Source organism: Podarcis gaigeae (genome assembly GCF_964106915.1).
Source record: "Podarcis gaigeae genome assembly, chromosome: 3".
Taxonomy (NCBI): Eukaryota; Metazoa; Chordata; class Lepidosauria; order Squamata; family Lacertidae; genus Podarcis; species Podarcis gaigeae.
This window is the reverse complement of record NC_139680.1, coordinates 82,554,475-82,582,124: the sequence shown is the minus strand read 5'-3', so window position 1 is coordinate 82,582,124 and position 27,650 is coordinate 82,554,475. Positions and strand designations below refer to the sequence as shown.

Sequence of the window (27,650 nt, the reverse complement as noted above, 5' to 3'; positions counted from 1 at the left end):
AGTTTCCTTTTTATTCAGGCTACGACACATGCACCAATGGCCCCTGTTAATCAGAGTCACTCTTTATTTTCTGCGTCCCCCCAGAAACTAAGCACTGGATCTCTGGTTGATTTGCAGTAGATCACCAGGGAATCCTTTATGTCAATGGCTGCTCCGATTAAGCACCCTTTCTCATATTAGTATTATTTTTATATCCAACCAGTGCTAACGTTACTGAAAGCATCTACAAATGAAATCTTAAGAGTAATGCTTTCCTAATTATTTTGGTTTCCTTCTGATTTTAAGATACATTTTGAGTCAGTGTGATACCTGTATATCCACTTATAAAGTCAGTTAGTATAGATCTTCCAGATATTAACAGAGATGCCAGAAACTTTAGATAGAAAGGAAAATGCAGCAGTCAAAATTTGGGTGAATAAATCCATTAGTAAAATTTGAAGGGAGAATTTATCAAATCTAGGGGTTGAAAATGTTTCACAACTTCCATGTTAGTAAGACTAATTTTGGAGACAATCTATGGAGATATTTGCTTTAAACCAGAAAAAGCCCAAAGTAGGATTGCTATTCCTGACTGAAATGTAAGTGGAAAATATATTAGCAGTGGTTTTATTATCTTTCTATGCACATCAGGCAAAAGCTTTAGGAACTTGTGTTAGAGGCTATTTTTGGAATCATTTGATACTGGAGTTACCTGCTTATGTTCCTGCAGGCTTTTAAAACAGTTGTTAAATGGCATAGCCATGGATTTAACCACAGAAAGTGGACCTACCATCACAAAATAGCTTTTTATAAATCTGATCAGCATTATAGGCTACTAAGGGAACACAGATGGAAGCCCAGTTCTCAATCCAGAGAAAGTGTTGTGAGGAATTCCCATGGCATCCCAATACAAGATTATCACTTGTGGTTCCCCTACTTCCATATTCTCTGCTAGGGCTAAAAGTTCAGGGCACAGTCCATTGAAATGCTCAAGCCTCTTTGAAATTAATGGCACAGTGCAAGAACATGGTGGATTGTGTTTCTATATTTATTATGTTTTGATATTCTGCTGGAAGCCACCCAGAGAGGCTGTGGAAACCTAGCCAGATGGGTGGGATATAAATAATAAAATTATTGTTATTGGTCCTGGTTTGTGTCTTTTGCTCTTGTGCCCTAAGCCACAAGAAAGGCACCATTCGCCCAAGAGGAAAATGCCCTTCTGCAGCATATTTATTCCAGTAACAGTGGACCAGTACTGGTTGATTCTAGGTCCACAGACAGGCTAATGAGGAACAGCTTGGAATAGCTTTATGCTCAGCAACTTCTTATACAAACTTGAGCAACAACTTCACCTTTGAAACTAGACTAAGCCATGTGACTACAGGGCAAGTCCATTTCATTAATACTGAGGGGGTAGCTTTATAAACTCTAATTTATAAGCTCTATCATTACATGGTAGCATCTATTGTTCTGGTGCAAGGTCTGCTTTCAAGACTGGTGAAAAGTAGACCTTCGTACCAGTACAATTTCACCATTACAAGGATAAATATAGTTGATGGAACCTTTTGCCAATGCTGGAAGTCAACAGCACTGGAGTAGCCAAAACTTATTATTTACCCTTAGTTATTTTTTGTTGACGATCTGAATTTTTGTTTTTAAAAAGGGAAATTGTAGAACTTCAGTATAAAATATTCACATTGAAACATCAATACAGTTTACAACTATGATTCCTCATAAATAAATTCAGCTGGGTTTGAATGTTTAGTTTGCAAATTTTATTTACAGGGGGAAAGGATTAGTCAGATGTTTCCAAGTGTTGATGATAAATTGTCTCTCTATTTTATTTCACATTTAATAAAGCATTGGGTATCTTATTTCCAATGCAGAATAACAACAACAAAAACAGCCACACTTATTTTCCATGCACAGAAGTCTAAAATAGTTGAACTTTGAAACTTTGGCATATAAATAGGACAAACTGTGGAGCAAACACATTTCTAAGCTTGAAGAAACATTATGGTGGATATAAATAAGGCCAAAAGCCAATCCAGTCATGCTTACTTGCATGTTCTAAGATTTTTTTTATATGTTCTGCTCTTTTCTGATCTACTTGTCTAGGCTGGAAAATAAAAAGGAGATGGAAGGTGCCCAGAAAATGTTCACAGCTCATTGAGTAGCAAATTACTTATATATTCAATAAGCACAATGTGTGGAATTAAACTAATGAGCCCTATCAGCAGGCCTCTTGAAAGTGAATTATACCATCATAATTTGGATCTCCCTTAAGAGCAATTGAAGTTGATGGAATTGCATCATATGCTTTGAAGGCTATCGCAAAATAATCTCTTTAACAATGGTCTTTTATTTCTTTCTGGGGGAAAATGTAGCTTTTCAGACTCTTGCGGGCAACTGAAAAATTATATAGAATATTTTATTAATTCGTTAGTTTATTTCAAACAAACAAGGGAAATGACTGAGAAGCTCAACTCTCACAGAATGATAATTATTTAAGAAAGGAGGAGGATGAACTTCAAACTCTTCCCCCTTTTACAGCATACATGTTAAAGAAGGGCAAAAAATGGTTGTGGACAATGATCAGGTCCTGGCAGCTTTCCTGTGAGGAAGGAATGAGGATGCTGGTGCATTAAGCAGTGTTATGGTTAGATAATTTTAGATTGTTGATTTAATGGTCTTTTGCTGGGAGGATTTTTCTTTTTTAAAAAATGTCATGTTAAGGTATGTTATATGGTGCTTTTTAACCCAAAGGCCCTTAGAGCAGTGAACGGCACATTGAGGATGGATCTGTCTCAGTTTTGCTTGTCTCAGTTTCTATCTTTTCCAGTTTTAAATTACGTTCTTCACAATTTGCAACAATTTGCAAGTTTTTTGTTTGTTAAAAAAATCCTCATGAAAATTCACCAGATTTTAGCATGATGTTTTTCTGAACACACACATTTTTATATGCAGTTTTGACTAATGTACACATTTCTGCAAGTAATTTACCCTAATATAATGCATGTTTGTATGTTACTTTCCTATTTATGTACAGCTTTCCCTGACATATGCATTTTGTGTATATAAAAACTGGTTGGAGAACTGCACTGTGAAATTCAGATGTGCAAATTTCAGAGGACAGCTGTGTTTCAGTTCACATATTGTTTCAAAAAGAGGAAAAAGATTTGCCTTTAAATGTGTACTAAATCAAATTCTTTTCCCATCCCTAAGCATATTAATGCAGAATAAAGGTGCAATAGGACAGAAAATAATAATCTTTGCTGCAACAATAAATGAAGAAATCTAAAATTAACCAATTTTTAAGGGTTAAAACAAACCTAATATTAAATGAGAGCTCACAGTTTGTCCCTGTTTTCTATCTTCAGAACACATATACCTGTCGTTTCAGTTGCAACAGTGAAGTGAATACTAGCTCAGTCTTGCCCTTTCCCCATTTCAAAGTGTTGCAAGAATACTGTAGTAATGGATATATGCATTCATTTGTTGCTATCTCTTACTATATCTGTACATCTATATATGGATTTTTTGCTAAGTGCAAAGCAAGTCTAGGACAGAAGGGGTAGGAAGACTTCTTGATGACATTTTAGGGGCCCTGCCAGTCAATACCATGAACAACCAGCATCTACCTGAAACTTGCAGGATGGATTTTCACCCCTGGAAAAGAAATGCACATTTGAACCATGGGTGCTTCCAGAGCCTGGAATTGAAAGCCTAACATTTTCCCATCAGTGTTTTGACTCAGACAAAATGTATGTATATTCCTGTGCGTGATGTGCACGGACTTACCCCCATATATGCTCACTTAAATTTAACTCAAGGGTCTGCAAGTTGAAAATCAGGCTTTGTTTCCACGTGTTTCTCCCCTTTTGGCATTCACTATAACATAGTTGCACGGCAAAGTCACATGCAACCCCATATGCGAACTGCAAGGAATCTGTTTCAGCCAGTGAAAGAGTAAATTTATTCGAGCAAACTCATGAGGTGAGACAGATCATATAATATAATGATTAGTCATAGGAAAGTATGTGTTTCAGGACCAAACAAATGGCTATCACTTGCACAGATGGGTAGGGAGGAATAATAATCAAGATTTTTTGCTTTAAATGTCTATTAATTTACACTAGAGATGGGAGAGAAGTTCGGGGGAGGGCAGGTCGCGACCAGGGAAAGGTGGCACCTTACCATTTCATCTCAGGGTGTTGAAATGGGCCAGGCCGGGCCAGCGCACCAGAAGCTGGGAATTCAGTATTGTAGACCGAATTCTGTGGCACTTCTTCCTCGCTGCGATTAGACAAGACGACTCCTTGTTGAACTTCTATTGAACCTTTCTATTTCAGCAGGCAATTTTAAGGACATTTTCTGTTTTTCTGTTTAATTTCAATTGATAAATCTACTACATGCTTTATATATATATATACATACATACATATATATACACCACTTAGAAACTTCACTAGGTAAGCAGTATATAAACAGCTTAAATAAACAAAAGCCTGTAAAGCATAGCAATTATTTATAAATTTGCATCTATAGGTAACCCATGCTGTAGTCCTTATTAGGAGCAGGGAAGAGACATTGTAAAAGCCAACAGAGGGCCCATAATCTGACCCCCTCCCCTTTTCTCTACAGCAGTGGAGCCTGCTCACTAACCTTTCTCTTGTAGGAGAATTCTGGAAGCCAGCTTGGAGGAGAAGGCAGAAAGCTTGGAAGAGGCCTGGATGTTTTGCCTGCTTCAAGAGTTGCAGATTTGTCCAGGCTCCTGCTCTACCATCAGATGTTTCTGGAGAGAGAGTGCCTGTAAGGAACTGTAAGTGTTGCTCTGATTGGGACCTGCACTTGGAATTCTGAGGTCATTTCAACTGTTGGATCTACAAATTGCTTTGTTCTTCTTTGGTTTAGTAAAAAGGTAAAGGGCCCCGGGACAGTTACGTCCTGTCAAAGGCGACTATGGGGTTGCAGTGCTCATCTTTCTTTCAGGCCGAAGGAGCCGGCGTCTGTCCACAGACAGCTTTCCGGGTCATGTGGCCAGCAGGACTAAACCACTTCTGGTGCAGCAGAACACCATGACGGAAGCCAGAGCACATGGAATTGCCGTTTACCTTTCCGCTGCAGCGGTACCTATTTATCTGCTTGCACTGGTGTGCTTTTGAACTGCTAGGATGGCGGGAGCTGGGGCAGAGCAATGGGAGCTCACCCTATCATGGGGATTCAAACCGCTGACCTTCCTGCAAACCCAAGAGGCTCAGTGGTTTAGACACAGCGCCACCCATGTCCCTACTGCTGAAGATACTGTACAATCCTGCATGGTATACATTCAGTGAGCCATAATGGCATATTTGCAGATATAAATAAGTATATGTTTAGTTTATAAATTATTTATGGCTTGCGTGTTATTCATTCTATAGGCTGGTGCAACCATGGGTGGGAGGTCCATTTTCCAGATGGGACAGAATTTGGCTACCATTGGTGAATAGTGGTTACATAAACATTTCATATAAATTAGCACATGCATTTCCCCCCATGTTAATCTGTGGCCTCTTTTGGGTGTGTGAGATGCATTTCTCCTTTTTGAGCGGTCATTGTATGAAGTCCACTTGAAGTCCCCTACTTTTCATGGATCCAGCAAATTGTCTCCTTAGTTCTTATAGAGCAGGGTTTCCCAAACTTGGTTCTCCAGCCGTTTGTGGACTACAATTCCCATCATCCCTAACTAGACAGACTAGTGGTCAGGGATGATGGGAACTGTAGTCCAAAAACTGGAGATCCACATTTGGGAAACCTTGTTATAGAATGAGCAGCAGAGAGGAAAGCAATATTATTCCCTAATATGTCATTTGTGATACATCAAGCCAGTGTTGAGAAAATCAAGACTATTTTTCTCCCCACTGCGTCCCCCCATTCCACCCCTCACCCTCAACTGGCTTTTCTCACAAGGTAATATTGCTCTCTCTGCCCTAAACATGAACCAACGTTAGTAAGCAACAAATCTGGAACTCTCTCTAGGAGCCAAATCCCAGCTGGGACACTAAATCATTTCACAAGAATGTGTCCTATTGAGAGGTATTTGTATACCAGTCTCATTACACCATGCAAAAGCTCATTCCTTTTAAATAAAACATGTTTTTTAGTCCACATGGCTAGGCGATCATAAAATTGCTACCAAAAACAATTGCGACTGGCAGTCTCATAATGATCAGAGAAACATTCTGGGCAGGTCTATCACTTAAAGAATTGCTTTAATGCTCAGGGAGAAAACAGATAATAGCACTTTGTGAAGTCATTGAAGCAGAAAGGAGAACATTAAACACACACACGTGTTTTGAGAAAAAGGCAAGACAGAATTTTCCCTCGGAAATATCAGCCACAGTGTGAACATAGTAAAAAAAAAGCAACAAAAGTATAGAGGAAGGAGATTTCTAAAATAATTATTCACATTATTGGAGAATGATGAAATCACTTGGCATGTTTGCCTATGTTTCCTGAGTGCCAGCCTCAAATCATAGCTTGCTTCAGCCATTTTGTCACTTCACAGTAACAGTGAAGCTTATGTGCTATTATTGGCTGAGAAATTAAAAAAAATGCACAAAAAGAGAATTCCCTGGGTGCCAAGTACCAGGTTTGGTGCAAGTACTCTTTGGTGAGAGAACGCCAGCAGAGATTTAAAATCACAAAATATGAAGCACAGTAAAGCATGGGAATATAGCCTATTATACCTTTAAAATATACCTTCCAAAATTCTCCACTTCCCCTAGCATAGAAAAAGATCACATGTTTGATAAGTTAAAAATGGTTTACTTACACTTCTTCAAAGTTCAGATTCATGTGATTTTCCATAGAGCAGTCAGAAAAAAACAGGCAGCAAAACGTACGTTAGTTCCAAAGTGGTGAAAGTTCCAAAATTATTTGTATAGGAACATAAGGATGGCTTTGTAAAAAAAGGGGGGCCATGCAGTGTGAGCTTGGAGCAACCACTAGCTTGCCTGGTATTCTACTATTTCCTAAAACCAGACAAAAAATAATGGATTGGAATATTTTCACTGCTGAAATAAAATTTCCTCGGCCCTTGTTTTCAGTTATGCAAACATAGACCTGCTATTTAGATCGTGGAAGTTTACAATCCAAAAGGCTGCTCTCATCAGCCTTCTGCCTTTTCCACATTTGCATAGGGGAGGGGATAAATGGTTACAACACTTGGGGGCATGAGTTGCTTTGGCTATTCAATATTGGAAACCCAAATTTATTGGGGTAGCTTTCCACATGGAAGGAAGCATAAAACAGCAGGGTCATCCTGTCAACTCACAACCCTTCATTCTCCACATTCAATGTAACATTTGTTAATGTTGGGTGCAACAGAACTGCACAGTTAACTTGAGCAATAAATGTTCCTTTAACACAAACGCCTGTCTGCACGAACATACTGTTGTAGTTGCTTCTAAACCACCACCTTCTACATATGTTTTTGTGTAGTTGTATACACACAGGGTGCAATTAAGTACAATCTTACTTGCCAAACCCTCCCTCCCTCAAGCTTAGTGGCTTTTGTGAACTGTTGGCAGACACAACAGAAGTACAGGTATTTATGACCACCTTGTGGGATTTATTTAGCAGGTGAAAGACTGCCTGCCACCTGTTTCCATCCTAACACCCGTAAAACAAGAATATTTCTAATTTGCATGCAAGGTTGGAAATAACATTTAGGGTTATAGCCATGTTCTGAATAGACCCATTGAAATTAATGGTCCTATGTTAGTCAGGCGGCAGGGGGAGAGGAAATGGTGGAGGGCTAAACGTGTGTCATTCAGACTGTCCTAAGCCAAGCTCTGAACCAATCGGACTCCCCTAAATCTGTCTCTGCCATGCCCTCCAAGATAGTCCTGTGGCCTCAAGTGTGGTAGCGGTGTTAGTGTAGTCTAAAAACAGACTTGAAATTATCCTTGAATAGTTTTGCCGCTAGCAAGTTTGATCCTAGCAACAAATTTTCTCCCCAGTGACACACTTCTGTATGAGAAAACCTCTGAAAGAGTGTGCTGGTCACTCTGTCCGGATGGTTGAAGAGCAGAGAGGAAGAATGATTCTCTGTACTGTATATAGTTCTGTTTTATTTTCCTTAGGCCAGTAGTTATACAAGCTATAGTGTCAATTCTTCAATAAATACTTCAGAGCAGAACTGGAATGGGTGAGGTGTTTATTCCCACATGGGAAATCGCCAACAGATGAGCTGAACTGAGAAAGAAGATTCGGGAAGACTTTAGACTGACTGAAAAAGGAACCCCAAATGATTGGCATAGTGCACTGACAAGAGGTTGATTGATGTCTGTCACACCAGTGTTGAAAAAAAAGGTGACTTCTAGTCCAGGTGACTCTAGTCTGTGGAATTGAAAGGTCACCATCTTGTGAAATGTCTGACTAGCCTTGAGAAGTGGAGTTAGTATGGAAAAGAGCAACAACCTTCTCTGTTGTGATGCCTGAATTACAGAAAAGTCTCTCAGGAGAGGTTCAGCTAGCCAGCCTCCTATTTGCCTATTTTTAAATTGGTTCTTAAGACCATTTTGTTCATGTTGACATTTTCCACTTAGAGCTTGCAATTATGTATTTATAATCTGTTCGCTGAAAAGTCTTTTTTTATGCAGTTTTATTTCTGATGTTGGTCTGCTGTTTTATTGTAAATTATTGTACTTTAAATTTGTGATAATACATATATATTATTCTTTACTTTGTGAGCAGCCTTTTCCCATACGCTTAGTCCTAGGAAGGCAAAATATATTTAGTTAGTTATTGCCTTGTGAGAAATTTAAAAAAGGCAGAACCCCTCCTTAAAAATAAAAAGGGGTTCAAGCTGGGGTGTGGAAATGTGTCTCTTTTTAGGGATGTTACAGTCACAGATCACTGGCCATGAAGTTTCATAGTCACCTTATCCAGATGGGAAATCAGATTTAAGCAACAACCTTGAAAATTAGTATGAGTACGAGGGGGAGGGGGAAGGAGAGGAGAGAACAGCAATGATGGTGAGTCCTTGATGGAGAATGACTTCACCCATTTACCCTTCCCAAAAATTAATATTTGTAAGGAACCACAGTGAGGTCTTGTCCCACTGTGAGGTTTTGTTATCATAATCACTCAACCTTCATGGAATGCTTATTAGGTTCTCAAAGACACTTGGGCTACATGGATCTTTGCCTGATCCTCAAAGCAACTCTTAGGTTATAATATTTTTGTTACAGGATTTGTATTATTGATTTATCAGTATCTGTAATTAAAGCATAGATCTGTAAAACATAATGTTTAATTGTTTTCTAAAAAATAATAGCACTTCTTTGCCTATGTTTTTAGCTGGTTCCATTTTAGGTGTAAGGGGCATTGAGTCCCTGTCAGGGAAAAGTTGGGATATAAGTAAATAAATAATAATTGATCATAACTGCAAAGTAAAATTCATATTAATGGCCCTACGGCGTGGTCTGAGAGGACCTGATGCAGTCATGTTTGGGGTCTGGTCAAGGCTTGGATGAGAAACTGCCTGGGAACCAGACAGTATCTATGAGGGAAGAAAGGTGGGATTTAAATGCACCAAATAAATTAATGCAGAGTAATTAATGATTTTTGTTTGTATTCTTTTTTAAAAGACGTCTAGAAGCCTCCCTGAAAATTCACCAGCTTTTTCATGGAGAGTTCACCTAATAAATACATTTTTGTATGCAACGTTGTCTATTGCACATACATCATAAAGGCACCACAGTCTCTGCTGTGCCTCATTTCCAAAGGAAATATGAACCCTTGGTAAGTGCCTAAACCCCTGGAAACTCGCACCACTCGGAGATTAGGGTGGCGTGTAAGAATATGCTATAAACAGCTAGAAATCAAAGTGAGAGGCGTGGCTGATTTACCCATCACTGGTTGTCACTTGGCATCCAAAGAAAAACACTCACAGCTATTCCAGATTATGGAAGATTCTAAAGGACACATTGCTAATTCTAGAAAAGCATGCTGTTCAAAATTGTCCTGATAGTTGCCTCCCAACCCACCCACCTTTTTCCTTTTTAAAGTTTTGAACATCTGCTCTGACCATCTTAGCTTCAAGGAGGATTATGTGACCTTTTGTCAATGGACGTTAAAAATAACAGCACCAAGCTGATAGATTTTGCACAGGCTTTGGGTGATGACTTTTTCTACCAGCAAATACGAAAAGAAGTCAATAATGGGCGGTTAAAACAAAACAAACATTTACCCATTCTACCCTGTAGAATAAAACTGGGGAACAATAATTCAAATAATTTTTAAATAATATTTAAGTATCACATACCAACTTGCTTCCTTTAACAGGCAAGGGCCTAAGAACTGTCCTGTCTCATTACAGGGGGTGGGGATTTATGACAGGACTGTTCATCTATTGCACTTAAATTGTTAAATACCTCCCCCAAAGAGATCCTTCACTGATTTTTCAGCATGCAACCAGAACCAGACTTTTCTTCAAAAAAAATTCTGCTGTCTTAGAGCAGCTGCTTAAGGAATTTATTTTCAACAGCTGTTGAAATTTTGCTAATGTTAAAATTTCATTTCATTTCATTGTTTTTATTTTATAGTTTTAAATGCGCTTTAAAGCTCCTTAAGCAGTCTACAGAAAAGCAGGGTATACATGGAAATCATGCTTAAGTAAATGAGCCAGCATGTACAGTAATAAAAGACTGGTCTAGTACCAGGGGTGCCAACCTGAGTAAAACATAGGACAACAGTGGCGAACCTAGGGCACGCGGAGCCCTCACTGGTGGCACGTGCGCCATCGGCCCATCCGACTGTTGTTTTGTTGTTTTTTCCATTTGTTCTCCCACTCCTCCCCATGCTACTGCGTGCATCCACTGCTTAAACCCGGAACTTTTTTCCTCCTTGCTGAAGCTGGCGATTGTTTTCAGCAATTGGTCTGTTTTTCAATTGGCTGCGGCAGTGGCTGTTTCTGATTGGGCGTAACAGCGTTCATTATTTGACCCTCCTGCACTTTTTTCGATGCTGCGTGGTAGTTCCCAGCTGCCCCCTCCAAGCCAGGCCTTGCCCATTCCCTTCTGCCACCCCCCTGCTCCAATCCTCCACAGGCCCCTTGCCTCCTGTGGGCCTGACCTGTCAAAGCCAAGCCTATTCACAGGGTTGTTGTGAGGATCAAACTGGAAGGGGAGATCAACCTTGCCACTCTGATCTCACTGGAGGAAGAATGGTAGAGAAATGGAGTACATAAGCATGTGAAGCACATGCAGCTAAGCTATGGATTTCAGCAGCTCTCCAGACAGAGTTTCAGAACTGAATAGCATCCAATGCACTCTTATTTTATTTCTAGCAGATGTCATTATTCCTTGTCAGAGAGCACAGTCTCTTTGTTACAGCGTATGAACCTAGTTTCCTACAGTTATGTAAGAACAAAGGATAGTAGCCAGAGACAGGCTTTTTCTCTAGAAGGAAGAATTGACTGAAATTGAAGATTTCGAGAGATCACTGTGGTAATTTAACAATGTTCATCAACCTTGGGTTCCCAAATGTCGTTGGGATAATGGGAGTTGTAGTGCAATAACATCTAAGGACCCAAGGCTGAAGAACATTGATTGTGAGTACATTTTCGTTATTTTAAACGAAAGTAAACAAAACATCCAGAGCTGAGTGTTAAGAAGAGGAAGAGCAGTTAGGGGAAGTTACCGATTCAGCAGTTGAGCTGAATAGACTTTTAATCAAAACCATATTATCATGCCTGTATTTTGGCAGAAATATAGTTGAAGAAACAACACAGAGCTACGGCAGGTGTATAGCAAATGATCATTATTAACATACCCACTGTTACTTTGGGATTTATGATTTAATAGCAATAAAGACAAAAAAGCAAAAAATTAAGTTGTAATCAACTCTTCCCTTATGGATACAGAGTATGTGGATTACACAAAATGTGGTGCTATGGGTGGATTAACTTGAGAGGCCATTCTATCTGACCTAGGCTCTGACAGTGTCATATATCAATATGGCAAAAAATAACGGCTTAATAAACACATTTTCCAGTTTAGTCTCTCTTTAGATCAATAATCCCTGTCAAAACATCTTTATTTATACCTCAGTTATTTCTGTGCTCTAGTTGCATAACAAATAGATGTCAGAACTTTTGGTTTGTATTTAGAGATTCTCTTGGTCAGTTAGATTCAAAAGGTTTTCTAAAAGGAAAAGGAAGCTTAACATTGTTAGATCAAAATGCACAATGCAGTTTTTTAAAATAAATCTCATTATTGTCAAATGCCAGTTTATGGGGGAAGGGGGAGAGCAGTCTTCCAGCTGCTATCACTGCTTCTGCCAGAAGTCTACCATAAAGCTAAATCAAATGGCAATAAATTACCGTTAAGCACAAAGTTTGGGAACGCAGTTAGCACAATTTAAATTATTTCAAGCAAGGAAATGTCTTTTGATGGTCTCAAAGAAGCAGACGACTCTAAACTAAACTCCATAAGCTTAGTAAGCTAAGACTCTATACTTAGCTTTTATATTTATGAATTAAAATGCAGAATGTTTTACAAAGGTCAATGAAATGCAGACCATGACATGGAGAAAATAATGCAAAAAATAAAATAGCAGTAAAATGCACACCAGAACCTTAAAAAAATCAGGGTCAAACCAGACAGTATTTTTAAAATGAAATGCAGCCCTTGGAGACTCCCAGTTTAAGTGGAAGAATGGTGTGAGAAAGGGGATACTTAACCCTTCCCCTTCCTGCTATTTTCTCTGCCAAAAATAACCACCTCAAGGGAAGGGGAAAGAATATATAAAAATACAGAATAATTTTATAGGGTAATTCTTCTATATGGTATACAATAAAAGACTTGGATAGTCTGCTTATTTTATTTTAGCAAATCTTCATTCTCTAGTTCCATTTGCAAATCTGCTTCCAAATGAGACAGCTCTGCTGATTTGGTGTCCTGAACCCCTGGCCTACCTGGCAGCAAGTCTGTATGTCAAGTCCAAAGTCCAGGGGTCAAGCCACACAAGCAAAGTCCAAAGGTCAAGGAAACACAATCCAGGGTCAATCCAGGTAGGTCTGAAGTCCTGCAGTCAGGATACCGTCCAGAGACAAACCCAAAGCACAGTCCCATAGAGATCCAGGAGCATCCAAACCAAATTCTATCGACAGTGAGCAAACACAGCCCCTCAGTTCTGCTTCCCTTTTGTACTTTGCTGATTGCAGCATCTGGGCTTGATGAGGCAGGTGACCCTCACCTGCTCCAAGCCTACTCCAGCTGAGCAATCACACCCCGTCCTCCCAGAGCTAGTGAGCCCCACCTGGCCAACTAGGAAGCTGGGCTGTGGGCCCTTACCTGTCTCAGCCTCCTAGAGTGCCACTCCTGCTGCTTTCTACACCTCAGAGCCCAGCCTTGCCGACCCCCGACCTAGTATGATACAGAGCAGGCCTCTTCTTCCCCCCAATGGCCATTGATTCCCACTTCAACTATTGGGTAAGATTGATTTGATTCTTCCCCACTTATTTATGATGTAGATCTTCACTCACCCCTTCTTTCCTGACTTAGGGGGCGGGCACCATTTCACTTCAGGTGCCAAAATGTCTCCATCCTTCATTCTAGTCAGATGTGAATTAGGGTCACACAGGAGAGCACCTGTTGATTAACTTTGGTCAGGCTGGCTCATATTAGAGAAGGTATCATGGTCCCAAATTGTGCAGAGCTTTAACAGCCGTAACAATTTCAATTTTCTATTTTGTTGTTTACTTGTATGTTTTCATTAATCCTCTAGGAGTAACAGGTAGATGTGGTTTTGCAACCCATCAGTATTGTTCCAGCTTAATGTCATATCCCTCGCTGGAAAACCAGGGTGCAGAATATCAGAAATGAGGCTTGTGGCATTAAGCTGGCAGGACAGAAACCTAGACCTCTCAACACTTTCATTAAATTCTTGGAAAGATTTCTGAAGTTTGTTAAAACCTGCACAACAAAAGGTGCATTTCAAAAATTTTAAATAAATACTGATACCAAATATATATGCTGGGCAGCACTTTTGTAAATAAATTGTTTGACAAGACAAGTACAGTATACATCATCATCATTATTTTTTTTTTACGGACAAATCCACAACCTGACTAACCCAAAGACTTTTCATTTAAAACGATCTGTTGAAGCCAATGGGACTGAATTGGCTGAAATCCAAATGCTTCAGGTGAACTGGGTTGTGAATTGGGCTACCCATCAATCAAACAACTATACACAGCCAGTATGAAATAAATCACTTCGTTCACTTTTGCAGAGGCTAAATCAGAAACCCACAAAATCCACTGATACTACTTTTTAAAACACTTCTGTTTTTAATTAACTTAGATGACATGGGTGTGGTGACTATTGGAATTATTGGTCAGTACAGCCAAGCTCTGATTCTTAGTAGAACTGCTGCTTAGCATTCAAATATTCTAAGAAATACCCCTTTTGTAGTGAAATCAGCATAAAATATATAGTGAGATGCTATTGTCCATTTTGTTCGTAAAAGAAAATCATTGCATTAAAGATAGTGGAAGCTTTAGTGCTTGATTTAGAGAACAAACTAGATTCACCTTGAGAAATAATTTTAAATAGGACAAATGTGCAAAGATCTTAACAGATCTATTGAACCAGATACCGGGATATTGAACCTAACATTATGACATATTAGGTTCGATTACTGTAATGTGTTGTACATGGGGCTACTTTGGAAACTACAGCTATTCAGTAGCCAGCTTTAGGGCTGGCCCAAGATATTGGGGGGGGGGTTATGGCAACCCGCCCCCCCCAAGACTCATAACAATATTATACCAATTTGGGTTTGACTGTTAGTTTCTCAGCACAGTTTAAGAGCAGTTTTTGACCTATAAAACATTTTATGGTTCAAGACCCCAGTAACTCCTGGGCCATCTCTCCTCATATGAACCAGTATGGATTTTGTAGTCTTAATCAGAGGTCCTCCTTCATGTGCTCAGTTTTAGGGAGTTGGAAAGGGTGACCACACAACAGCAGATATTTTCAGTGGTGGCCCTGCTCTCCATTTGTGGAATGCTATCCCCAGAGAAATACATCTGGCGACATCATTGTTTGTTTTTAGACACCAAGCTACGCCATTTTTATTTACCAAGGCCTTTGATAGTTAAGTGGTGCTGATATTTTAGTGGTAGTGAGGTAAGACTGGTTGGATGATCATTTTATAAATGTATTGTACATTGTTTTTAAACTTTCTGGCTTAAAATTAATTATATTTGTTTGTATTTTATCATGATAAATTCCTTTGAGACTTATTTGTATAAAACAACCGACAAATATAAATGATGGTGATGATGATGGTGATGATGATGATGATGATACAGTGGTACCTTGGTTCTTGAACAGAATCTGTTCCTGAAGACCGTTCTACTTCTGAAACATTTGAAAACCGAGGCGCAAAGGGCTGGCTGCAAGTTCAGTTGGAAAAATTAAACACACAGGAGAAGCTGTTCCACTTCCGAAACATGTTCAAAAATGGAAGGAATTACTTCTGGGTTTTCAGCATTTGAAAACCAAAACGTTCGGCTTCCGAGACACTCGAAAACCGAGGTACCACTGTATAGTTGATAAGTCTTGTACCCACGAGGGCAGGGGAAAACATCATAATGGGTGGGAGGCATAATCATGGTGAAATAATGGTTTAAATCAAACTATGACTTAGCATGATATACAAACCATTTTGTTACTGTAAACATTTTCTGTGTTCAGCCTTTTTTTTTGGTAATCAAGATGTCTTAGACTATCTGTGTAACCAATGCCAGCTTTCAATGAAAATACCCAAACAGTGTATATTATCTTCATCAGTAAGTGAGTCCCAAGTGTCTTGTAAATTATGGGTCAGGAAGAATGGAATGTTATTGATCTTCTGAGTATTTGCATTTTTATTTTACCTAACATCTATGCCAATCTTATTGGAGTATTTTATTATACCACAGTGTATCCAAGTGTGAGCTCAGTTTTCTATGTTTGGTCACTATGGAGTCCTTCTTTAACACACCGTAAATTGTTCCACCAAACCCGTGAAAAAAATAAAGCAAAAAAAAAGAGCTCAACTAACAAACAGAATGATTGATAACACAAAGGAATAATTTTAGAGACAAGGTTAACACGTAAAATTATGATGTCACGCGCAAAACATAGGTGAATGTGCTCCAATGTTATAAAAAAGTAAGAGAGAGTCTTGTGGCAACTTATAGACCAACTTTTTTTTAATGGCATAAGTTTGTGGTCTATACTTCACTTTATCTGATGCATGTTGTGCAGTCCTGAACTGGCAAGCACAAATACACATGTAGCGTGTGGCACGTGGAGGAGCAAATTTAGAGGGAAATTTTATGACAACATTTACCTGAAAGTCAAAGTTACCCTGACCAATTAACACAACAGTGCGGTGACCGTATAGTGAGGCAGCGTTGGTGATAAAACAAATAACCCGGCATTGGTAAGCCAATAATCACATGCAATGTGATTAAAAACAAAACAATATTAATTCAAGCTACAGGTGACATAATTGAATTGCCTGATAAATTGTAATTAACAGTTTCCCACTGGAGTTTTCTGTTGGAGTCTGTGTTCTTGTAGGGCCATTTTAAGGTCAGTTACAGAGTGCCCAAGTATGTTAAAATGTTCTCTGGGTATTGCTATTTCTGATGTCCTCTTCATGTCCATTCATTGTTTTTGTGGAGGCTGGCTTGTTCTACGCACAGTGCAGATGGGCATTGCTGGCATATGATTGTATGCACCACTGGAAAATGAGCAAGTGAATAGTCTGGTGTCTGACATTATTAGCATTGGTAAGAGTGTTGCCCAAGTCGATATGGGGGCAAAGTTGGCATCCTGGTTTGCTGCTGGGCTTGGACCCTGTGTTTGTGGCTTTCTGTGGCTAGGAAGTACAGTGGTACCTCAGGTTACATACGCTTCAGGTTACAGACTCCACTAACCCAGAAATAGTGCTTCAGGTTAAGAACTTTGCTTCAGGATGAGAACAGAAATCGTGCTCTGGTGGTGCAGCGGCAGCAGGAGGCCCCATTAGCTAAAGTGGTGCTTCAGGTTAAGAACAGTTTCAGGTTAAGAACGGACCTCCGGAACAAATTAAGTACTTAACCCAAGGTACCACTGTAGCTGTTTTAGATCATTGTGGATGAGAGGGACAACAACTTGAGAAAGGGCTGCTATATTCTCCTCTGACTGTTGTATCTTAAAGATTTTGGGGGTGTTTTTAATCTGAAAAAGTATTGATTTTTTCCCCAGTGCACAGATTGAATGTATGTGTTGCAAAGGGGATGATGAAGCATTTCATGTGACTTGCTCAGATATCAAGTTGTGTGAGAAAAATCCATGGGTGGGCCAGCATAGTTTTTGTGGTAATTTAGTCATAGGGTCAAGTCGTACTGCATGTTCCTGATGAAGACAACCAGCCTGTAAGGGATAACACATTTTCCTACATTAAATAAATCTCTCAAAATTACTACTTGAATCAACCTTTCGTAAGGAGTCGCTAGCCATTGCAGTCATGAGCTGCTCTCACACAGAAGAGAACACACTCGGGCTTCATCTTTTCTCAGCTGATTTAATTCACACTTCATTTTTCATGCCTTCTTAATTCTTGTCAGAAATGTTGCTTTCAAACAAGCCAACACCCATGTCCTCTGTATTTAGCAATGATTTAGCCATTCAAGACTCATGAAGCAGACTGAATCACTGAGATTGTACAAAAACTTTGTACAAGGTATATTATGGAAATCAGGAAAGTATGTTCTGCAGTAAATTACTCTATAGAGTAATAAACAAAATTAAATTACTGAGATTCAAGTAGTTGCTGTCCTGATCAGTTGTAGTGTCTGCTTAAACAGGAAGGCAGTCAGGTCAAATAATCCCAGTAACACAGACCAAAGGAGGTTAAAGTATAGCTTTAATAAGCAGTTATTTGATACAGAGGCCTCTGATTAACCTTCATTCCACACGTCCCTTCCTCCCAGTAGTATGTAAATAAAATGTCTTAATTTGAACATGCTACACCTGGCTAGAGACTGTTTATGTCAGGCTGATCATCCTCCCAATTGGGTGCAAGTATTTTTAACAGTTCGTGATTAACGATAAATACAGCAGACATAGTGCACCTTATATTTAACTAAGCCAGTTGTTTTCTATACCCAAAGTTACACTTGAACATATAGTTGCCTGCAGATGAACACTGTGCAGCCAGACCTATTAACATGTCAGCCACTCCTATCCTTGCATATGCAAATCATTGAGACTTAACGCAGTTTCAATATTTCCCCATGGTGTAAATATTTTTGATATCTAATATTTTAGATTTACATGTTGTTATTAAAAGATGGTGAGGCAAATTACTGGAGGACAAGGCAATCAAAGGCTACTAGCTGCAATGGCTGTGTTTTACTTGCACTTTCAGAGGTAGTATGTCTCTGAATGCTAGATGCTGGGAGTCACAGGTGGGCAGAATGCCACCATCTCAAGTGCTGCTTGCATAATTCTGACAGGCACCTAGATGGCCACTCTGAGAACAGAATGCTGGACTTGGTGCGCCATTGGCTGGATCCAGCAAGGCTCTTTTTACATTCTGATGCTGAGGCTGAGACAGAAAACTCAGACAAATCCAGACATAGCAATCCTACATTACCAATACGTAACCAACACTAGTGGCTTGCGTTGTATCTGGATGTGAGAATCCCTGACTTGTATCCCTGTTTCATCGTACTGTGTTTTATTGTATTTTGTAAACTGCCCTGAAATTCGGCAATGAAGTGTGATATACAAATATTTAAATTAGTAACTAACTAACTAATAAAAAATAGCTGAAACTCAAACCTAGCCAGGTGCCCAAAAAATAACAGGTAAGTTACAATTTTTTTATTAGAAAAATGGAGACCAGTAATAGAAAAACCAATACTGGTCACAAAGTGAGATAAATACTCTTATCATTTAATTTACCAAATTCAATGGACAGATGCTGTTAATATAGTAAATAGCAGCTTATGAAGTAATGAACTGTAGAAAAAAAGGATTAATGTATACAGTATTTTGAGTCTGAAACAAGCTTTTTTGTAGCAAATTGTAATACAGGAATGTGATTCCTAAACCTGAACTAACAATATGGAGGGGGCCTTACTTTGGACTGTGTGGGAGCCCTCTCCTGTTTTGAGAATATGCCCTCTCTAAAGACCGGAGCTACACTGCAGTGCCATGATGATCTTGTAACTTTTTTAGAGCAGATGGGAAACCTGTGACTCTCCAGATGTGGCTGGATTGTTGCTGTTGTTGTTTAGTCGTGTCTGACCCCATGGACCAGAGCATGCCAGGCACTCCTGTCTTCCACTGCCTCCCGCAGTTTAGTCAAACTCATGCTGGTAGCTTCGAGAACACTATCCAACCATCTCATCCTCTGTCGTCCCCTTCTCCTTGTGCCCTCCATCTTTCCCAACATCAGTGGCTGGATTACAACTCTCATAATCCCTTGCCTTTGCCCATGGTGGCTGGAGCATCTGATGGGAGCTGGAGTGTAACAGCATCTGGAAAGTGGCAGGATCTCCACCCCTGCTTTAGAGACGTCAGTGCAGGGACTCAGCTTGACTTGGTAGATGTATTGTACGTACCACGCCCTCTGAGAAGCTTGGTAGTGTGGAGACCTGAAACTACTGCAAGAAGCTGCTATCTAGCACTTCGCAGGCACCTACCTCATCACTGGCTGTTTCCTCCAATTGCCCCCACAAAATAATTGTGAGTGTCCTAAGTGTCATCATAAAAAAATACTCAGGTTTCATCTTAGAAAATATTTAGCATATGAGTATGAAGGTCAGTTAAAGTGAAACCATTCCAAATGTTCTTGTCTTGAAAGTGTCGAGCTCAGTTAGCAGCTGAAGGGAGGACAGGGGTATACATTTCACAAGTCCCTTCGCATTGCACTCTTGGTGTTTACACCAGACTTCAAACAGAAGCTTAGGGAGGATCTTCTCTTTGCCTTTGGGAACAGCTACTATAAATCTTTCCCTGCTGAAGTCAAGGTATGACATTTTAAAATATGGGATAGATGCCTTGGAGTAAAATAATATTGCTATAACTTAGGTGTCAAGCTGATGCTTGCTGGGTGTGATAGATCCATTTTAAGGGCTCTCTGGAAAGGGACTGTAGCTGGCCAATTTTTTATTAACAACTTGAGATAAAGGACTGTCAAGAAAAGAGCTCAATGTTAATTTTAAGGCTGCAATCCTGGACACGCTTGTATAGAGTTAAGGCCCTCTGAATGGGCTTACTGTTGAGGAAGTAAATTTAGGATCGGTGGATAGGGTTCTGGATGCAGAAAGTAAAAAACCGTAGGTTAATGAAGCTGGGAAGAAAGCTTCTTGAAGACCATGCACAGAAAAGGAAGAGGAGATAACCAAAGAGTGCTTCTGCTGTTTTTTGCTATCCTGTAACACTTACTTGAAGAACCATTCAAATCCCCAGCTGGCACACAAAAAATATTACATTCACATTGCACAAAGTAATGTTTTCCCCACTATAGGGTGGGGACACCCTTATGAGTACCAGATACATGAAGTGGGGAGACGCTAAGATTCGGAACCAGGTGATGCCTCCCTCTCTACGCCAGCCATGACAGAGTTAGGAAAAAGGATCCTAACAATTTTTGTGATGTAACATTACATTCTAATGCAGGAAAAACTGTTTTGCTCTGTTGTTGTCTCCTGCATGGTTTGGAAGGAGGAGAGTTGGCCTTTTCATCTATTCTCTGCTGCCATAAAAGAAGGAAAAGAGAATGTGCCCATTTCCCAAATATCCTTTCCATCCACTCACATCCCACATGTATACTCAGAGGAAGACCATTCTAACGCAAACCACAAAGTACCAATTTTTATTTTTATTTTTGTTCTGGAAAAAAAGAGAATGGAAAAAAAATTGGGCAGGAGGGCTGATGTTTTTGGGTTTTTTCCTGGCAGAAGCACTGGCAGATGCTGACAGGTTTTCCAGGCCATCTATGCAAACTGCGACTTCATAGCTGGGGGGTGTTGCCTGAGGTCAACATTTAGCAGAGACTTACGTACAACATCCCAGTCCTTGCTCTTCAGCAGTAAAGCACAACTCTCGGAGCTGAACTGAGATCATTGGGGAGGGCAATGAGCACAAACCAGCAAGGCAGGAAATTAAAAAGCAATACTCTTGTCAAGGACATGGTTTGCCAAATGGAAAGGGTAAAATTGGTGGAGACACCCTTTTCATTTTCCATTATGCTGGGTCTCTCTCTCCCCCCCCCTCTCTCTCTCTCCCCCCTTCCTCCCTCTCAACCCCCCACATACACTTTAACTCTGGTAAATGATAACAGTTAGAAGAGTTCTAAACTATTAATAGTCTCAGAAATGAAAATATATTACACTCATTTTGGGATTTCGTTCAAAATCAACAGATCAAAGCGTTGCTTATATAGGGCTGTACAAAAGTGTCACATTCAGACACTTACCAGGCCCTCACCTGCCTAACTTAAGAGCTAAAAATACTTAAAAGAGCTGCCATTCTCTTGGGCCTCAAGCATTTTAACTAATCTTTTCTTGGTGCATACTATTCATTTATTTAAGACATTTCTAGACCACTTACGTATTTGCATTTCTAATCAGCGTACAAATAATCCAGAGAAAGTGGAATAATAAAGATTTATCATAAAAGCAAACTCTGGGTGAAATTCAATGTAGCGTGCAAGGAATTGGGGTATGTGTGCATGGAACAAGGTTTGCTCATGCAGTGAGACTTCTCCCCTTTTTCTGGGTTCCCCCCAACCCTCCAGAGCAGGTTTTAGGGGACATGGGGGAAGAGACAGGGGAGGTCCTGTTGTGTGAGTGGACCTCGTTCTATGCATGCAACAACTTAATTAAATCTCTCCAAAAACCTTAAAATGCTTGCTGGTACAAGAAAGTCTTAGCCGTGCTCCTGAAGTTCGTAAAGCTTCGTAGCTGGGCCATTTTTGTTGGCTTATATATCAGTTTCACAGAAGTGTTCCTGGTAAAAACTGTAAATGCGCATTGATCTGAATATCCACGAGCCAAAGGAGCAGGTAGTATTGTTGCACAAAACTAGCAAAGGAGTTCATTAAGTGCTTAAATAGGTACTTACTCTATCCTGTATTGTAGACCAGTATTATCATCTTATTGCCTGTGAAAGGGAAAAACACATGTTGCCTATAGGCGGCTGAGAGGCAAGATATGAACACAGGACTTCTGGATTCATACTATACACTAGTTTGCCTTGTATGTGCTGATGTTTCAAAATTGCTGTAATGTAGCATCTCTGCAGGTTTTTTCATGTTACAGTAATTGGAACATTAAAAGCCCTATTGTCCAAGTCATCCACGTTGTAATTTTCACTGCCTTGTCATTCAAAAGCCCCGATCCTCTAATTAATATAGTAAGAAGTTCTAACAAAACTGTGCCTAGTATTCCTATATTTGCATTTACTTGGATCACATATATTCTCACACGGTGTGTCCAGGTGCAAAACATGAGAATACCGTTCACATTTCCTTCCCAGGCTTCTGCAACATGGCAGTAGCTCAGACAGCAAAGAGTTTACAGATGGCAGCTTTTGTTTACCACAGGTTTTGCTGATTTTGTTCTTTTTCCTTTCTATGAATTTTGTTTTGGCCAGCTTTAATAATTACATTTTTTTGTCCTACAGAGATTTCTGACCACCGTCACTGAAGTGGATTCATTTTTGGGATGGGCAATAAAAGCAAAATCCAAGCCAAGTAAAAGAAGAAGAACCACCCCTCCCACTCCTCCAGCTGCTGCCTTCCATAGCAGACAAAGCTGCCAACAGTTTGACCCTTATCTTAAAGGAAAATAAGGTGAAAAATATGTGTGGAGAGGTAAGTCAGACTGACCTGAGTAGAAAGCAAGGGAGTGTCAAAAGAAGGCAGCCCTCCAAAAAAAGCGAAGCAGCAAAAGGAAACACATTTGGGTGCATCCCTGTCATTAAGGCTGAGAAAACATAGTATTTGAGCAGATCTGGAAAATGCCAGCCATCCTAGGGTTAATTCCCTGGTTTCCCCTGCTAATGATATTAAATTGTTTGTTTAAGTTGTGATGCCTGTAAATATTCCAACTCCCTTTTATATAAGCAAGCACTTTAGCACCATTAATACTGCACTGGCTGTCAGAAAACTTGGCTGCTATTCTATTGCAGAGATCATTGCATTTGTTTTGGGCCAAGGGATGGTGTAGATCAGGGATGTCCAACCAGTAGTAGTAGATCACAGGATCCTTATCATGTACAAAAAGTTATGGGGGGAAAGTTTAAAAATTCTGTGCAGTCCTCCCTCAAAAAGCTCAACAACTCTGGGCACTTCTTTCCTAAAAAAAGCTCCTCCTCCCCCAATGACAATTGGTAGATCACTCCCAGTGTTTTTATACTGGGAGTAGATCACAGTCTCTTGGGAGTTGGATATGCCTGGTGTAGATGACTAAGACTTGCAGGTCACTAGAGTTTACAGTAAGGCAGGAAGAAGGGGGGGGAGGGGAGGCTGATAGCAGCCAGGAGGAAAATATTTTGCGATGATGCAGGCAAGGAAAATTGCATATAGGTAACAAGAAACTAAAAAACCACAAAGGGTCTTTTTTAAATACGAGAGCAAGCTTAAAGAGACATTTATACAAAGCAGTTTTCATGAGAAATTATTCAATTTCTTAATAAAGTTTCTTTAGAAACAAGCAAACATGAATTCAAGTCAGAGATAATATCCATATTTAGAACTAGGCCAGAGAGCAATCTTATGGGTAGACGTGTAATAATGCAAGTACTCCACAGGATTCATTTATCTCTGTGCGAGTCTCCAGTGGTCTAGCCTTTCCTAACCTTGTGTCTTCCAGATGCTTTGGACTACAACTTCCATCCTGTCTGCCTGTTGTCCATGCTGGCTGGGGCTGATGGGAGCTGTAGTCCCAAACACCTGAAGGTTATCAACTTCAAAGGCAGCTCTAAGCCACATTAATTGTACTGGAGCAGATCCACATATTATACTCAACAGGGGACTGCCATGGAAGCCAGCATCTTGTGGCAAGTTTTCCCCACTCTCCTTTGAAATGTGCAAGATCATTTATATTCAGCTGCTCATCTGCAGCTTCAATGCCCCCACCCTCATAACCTGCCATCCCCAGATAATTGGCTGCTGCTGGCAAGGGTGGAGGAAACACGTAATGTGAGTGACCCCTACCTGTTTGTGAGGAGACTTGACATTTGGTTACTTAGTTAAATTTCTAATAGTAATATTAAAATAATAAACCATAAAAGAGGGGGATCCCAAAACAATGAGCAGCAAGAACAGATATTCTGCAGTAAATCCAGTCATGACTGAGTAACCACTCAAAATGTTTGGGTAAGCAGGTGGGGCTTAGCCTGGTGCTGGAATGTAAATAAAGTTGACTTTGGGATGATGGCATTCAAGAGTTGGGCTATCACCCTCTTGTGTCACCACTTATTATACTTCCCCTGACAGTAGAATGAGATGGGGTTCTCTCCTATGAACTAAGGACACAGACAGGCTGATAACAGGCTTGGGTGTTCCATTAGCTACCTAATTCTCAAGTTGCTTAGGGTTTTGTAGATCAACACCTGCACCTTAATTTCAGCCCAGAAATGAAGTTCTTTCAGGATTGGTATTATGTGGTTGTGCTGCACTCACCAGGGGCTTTGTGCTAAGTATGACACCAAGTCCTGCCTGGAGCCAGTGGCAATGGTAATTATGTTGCTACAAATACAATTTATTTACTACAACATTTTTTTGGGTCAAATAGCATATTCTGAATAACTAGGCATTGGGGAGAAAAAGTTCTACTGCTTTTAAAAAATCCACATTAATCTCACATGCATTTTAATTATTCTCAACTAGAGAAATGTCTATTCCACAACCATTTTAATGAGATCTCAAGTTACTTTAAGCTGAACGGAACCCCTTGCTCAAACTTAATACAATTGTTATTAGGCTTAAATAATAGGAGTTGGACTATCTGCAGTCTGGAAGGATCACTCTTTTATTAGCATAGCCGAGGGATTAGCAGAAATGTTTGTCTAATGAATGCTGCTACTATATTTGAGTGCATGCCTGAATGAGCTTCTTGTTGATTGAAACCTATCTATTTATAAGCACTTCTAAACATTTAAGAAAAACCTTCCTGTGTCGCACAGTACTGTTGCTTGGACCGTTGTGAGTTCATTGTTTTTCCATTTGTGACAGATGTCCTTTTAGGAGGTTTTTACAAATTGTTGAACTGTGTGCCAAATTATAGGTAATCACACAGAAAATTTACCACATATCCACGTTTGCAGAATTTGTGAAATAGAGGAGTGGCAATTTTCACCAATTGGCAGGATGTTACAGCCACTGGGCTTACCAAGTATTTGGATGTGCACTGTGGAATATTAAAAAGGTAAAGGTAAAGGTACCCCTGCCCGTACGGGCCAGTCTTGACAGACTCTGGGGTTGTGCGCCCATCTCACTCAAGAGGCCAGGGGCCAGCGCTGTCCGGAGACACTTCCGGGTCACGTGGCCAGCGTGACATCGCTGCTCTGGCGAGCCAGAGCCGCACACGGAAACGCCGTTTACCTTCCCGCTGGTAAGCGGTCCCTATTTATCTACTTGCACCCGGAGGTGCTTTCGAACTGCTAGGTTGGCAGGCGCTGGGACCGAGCAGCGGGAGCGCACCCCGCCGCAGGGATTCGAACCGCCGACCTTTCGATTGGCAAGTCCTAGGTGCTTGAGGCTTTAACCCACAGTTTGGTAAATAGCAAGCACACTCATTTCCTCCTGCTTTCTTAAGGTGGCTTGGCCTGTATTATTCTTTACCACTCCCGGGATGAAATTCCAGGTTTGAGAACACCTGTGTAGTGCCACTGTCACCTGTTTTCCTTCACAGATCTCCTCAAAACCTACTGTTTCATGAAGCCCTCACAACCCCCTGCTCTGTCTCAATGTCCAGCCACAAAAAGTACATGTAACTGCATTTGCTCTCATACATTCCTGTTCCCTTGCTGACTCCCCATCCCGAACCTTTCTTGCTCACTTTCAAACTTCAGATTGTGAGAACTTTGGGCAAGGACTGTACATGGATGGTGTTGCATGAATTCATCCATACGTATCACTCGAGTCCTATCACACATTAAATTATCTGTATGCCTAATACATTTAATTGCCTTAAAACAGAGGCATGGAATGAATGGCCAGAGTTATGACCTAGCAACACCTGGAGGACCATGTGTTCCCCTCACTCCTGCCTTATCAGAAAATAAAGCAGCAAAACGCTTAGTAGTTATGGCAAAAGGAGCCTTCTAAGCCAAGAAGGGTGGGGAAATGGTCCCTAGGGATTTAGTACTGATTCAAGGCTTTTGCAGTAGCTGACGTTTAATGTATACCTTGGCACATTAACTGCAGGTTTTGTGATAGGTGTTACTGGCGAATCATTCAACAAAAGGTATAAATGCCATGACACAGCTTCTCAAAAGATGGGCCAAAACCTAAAGTGTGATCATCTTATGATCATCTTACCAAGATACAATCACTCGCATTACAAACCATTCAGATCACCTTACTAGAAAAGTGGGTCAGAAAGGCATAAGTATTCCTAATAAATTAAATGTTGTGCTATGCTCTTGTAACAGGACAATAGCATCCAAACGCTATACCTAATGGATAAACAGATTTACTGCTTTAAAAGTTTAAGTGCATCCTCTTTGTACTAGCCCTTCCTTTGTTACAAACACACAAGCACAGTATTTTAAGATAATATTTTCCAGTCACCATAGGCATTTAAAAATGATCTTTGGAACAGGCAGCAGCCAATCTGAGTAATCTTACTGACAAGAATTCCAGATTAGTTAGGCCTGTCCCCAGTTTAATTTTTTCCTAGACACACTCCAGTTTATTTTAAGTACTAAGAATCCAAAGTGTGCGCCACTAATCCCTATTTTTTGTTCTCTCATTTGTTCCTTTAACACTATTTGGATCTTGGCAATTGAAGACAGAAATATCACTGATATTTATAATTACTCAGCAAAGCAGAGATTTGTTAATTTCCCAGTATCACAGAACCACATATATTGGAAACCAAAACTTTGAAAAAGGTGGTTTTATTTAAAATGTTTGAAAGATACCCTGATGAAACCATTAAAACTTGATAATATCAATTCTTTTGTAGGGAAATGATCCAAATGCCTAGAATTTACAATTATCACATTTTTACTTCTCCTCTTCAAACAGTATACCATTTTATGGATGGTGAGTATAAAGAAACCTGAATAATAAAAATCCTAGAACTAAATGTTAATGCTGCTTGGTTTTACAGATAAAGATGCAAGAAACTGGCAGAAAGTGTTGTTCAGTGGTACAGCAGATGTTTCCAGGAAGTAAACGCCAGGTTCAGTCCTGGGAATCCCCATGTAGCATGTAGCATTGATGATGATTTATTGAATTTATATACCGCCCTATACCTGGGGGTCTCAGGGTGGTTTACAGAATAGAATCAAGATATAAAATCACAAAATAAATAATAAAAACAACAACAACAAAGCCCTCTCCCCAAAACACATTTTAAAAGGGCATAGGATATTGTCAGGGGCTCAGGAGCAGAG

General features: G+C 40.0%; 1 protein-coding gene and 1 long non-coding RNA gene across 3 annotated transcripts in view; one reads left to right on the top strand and one right to left on the bottom strand.

Annotated features, from left to right (window-relative positions):
* The window catches only part of LTBP1 (latent transforming growth factor beta binding protein 1), a 213,290-nt gene extending 208,668 nt beyond the window's left edge, over window positions 1-4,622 (bottom strand). The window contains exon 1 of the mRNA XM_083732112.1: window positions 4,177-4,622. Within this exon, the coding sequence (XP_083588238.1) occupies window positions 4,177-4,184 (8 nt within the window). The 5' untranslated portion in view covers window positions 4,185-4,622. The remainder of the gene's footprint in view (window positions 1-4,176) is intronic.
* LOC310841603 lies at window positions 3,931-27,622 on the top strand. 2 transcript variants are annotated; one of them, XR_014562585.1, is made up of 4 exons: window positions 3,931-3,975; window positions 4,658-4,801; window positions 22,707-22,896; window positions 25,844-27,622. It is a non-coding gene; the product is annotated as an uncharacterized lncRNA (long non-coding RNA). The 2 variants fall into 2 exon arrangements; XR_014562586.1 differs by lacking the exon at window positions 3,931-3,975 and having other exon boundaries at window positions 4,649-4,801.
* The last annotated feature ends 28 nt before the right edge of the window (window positions 27,623-27,650 follow it).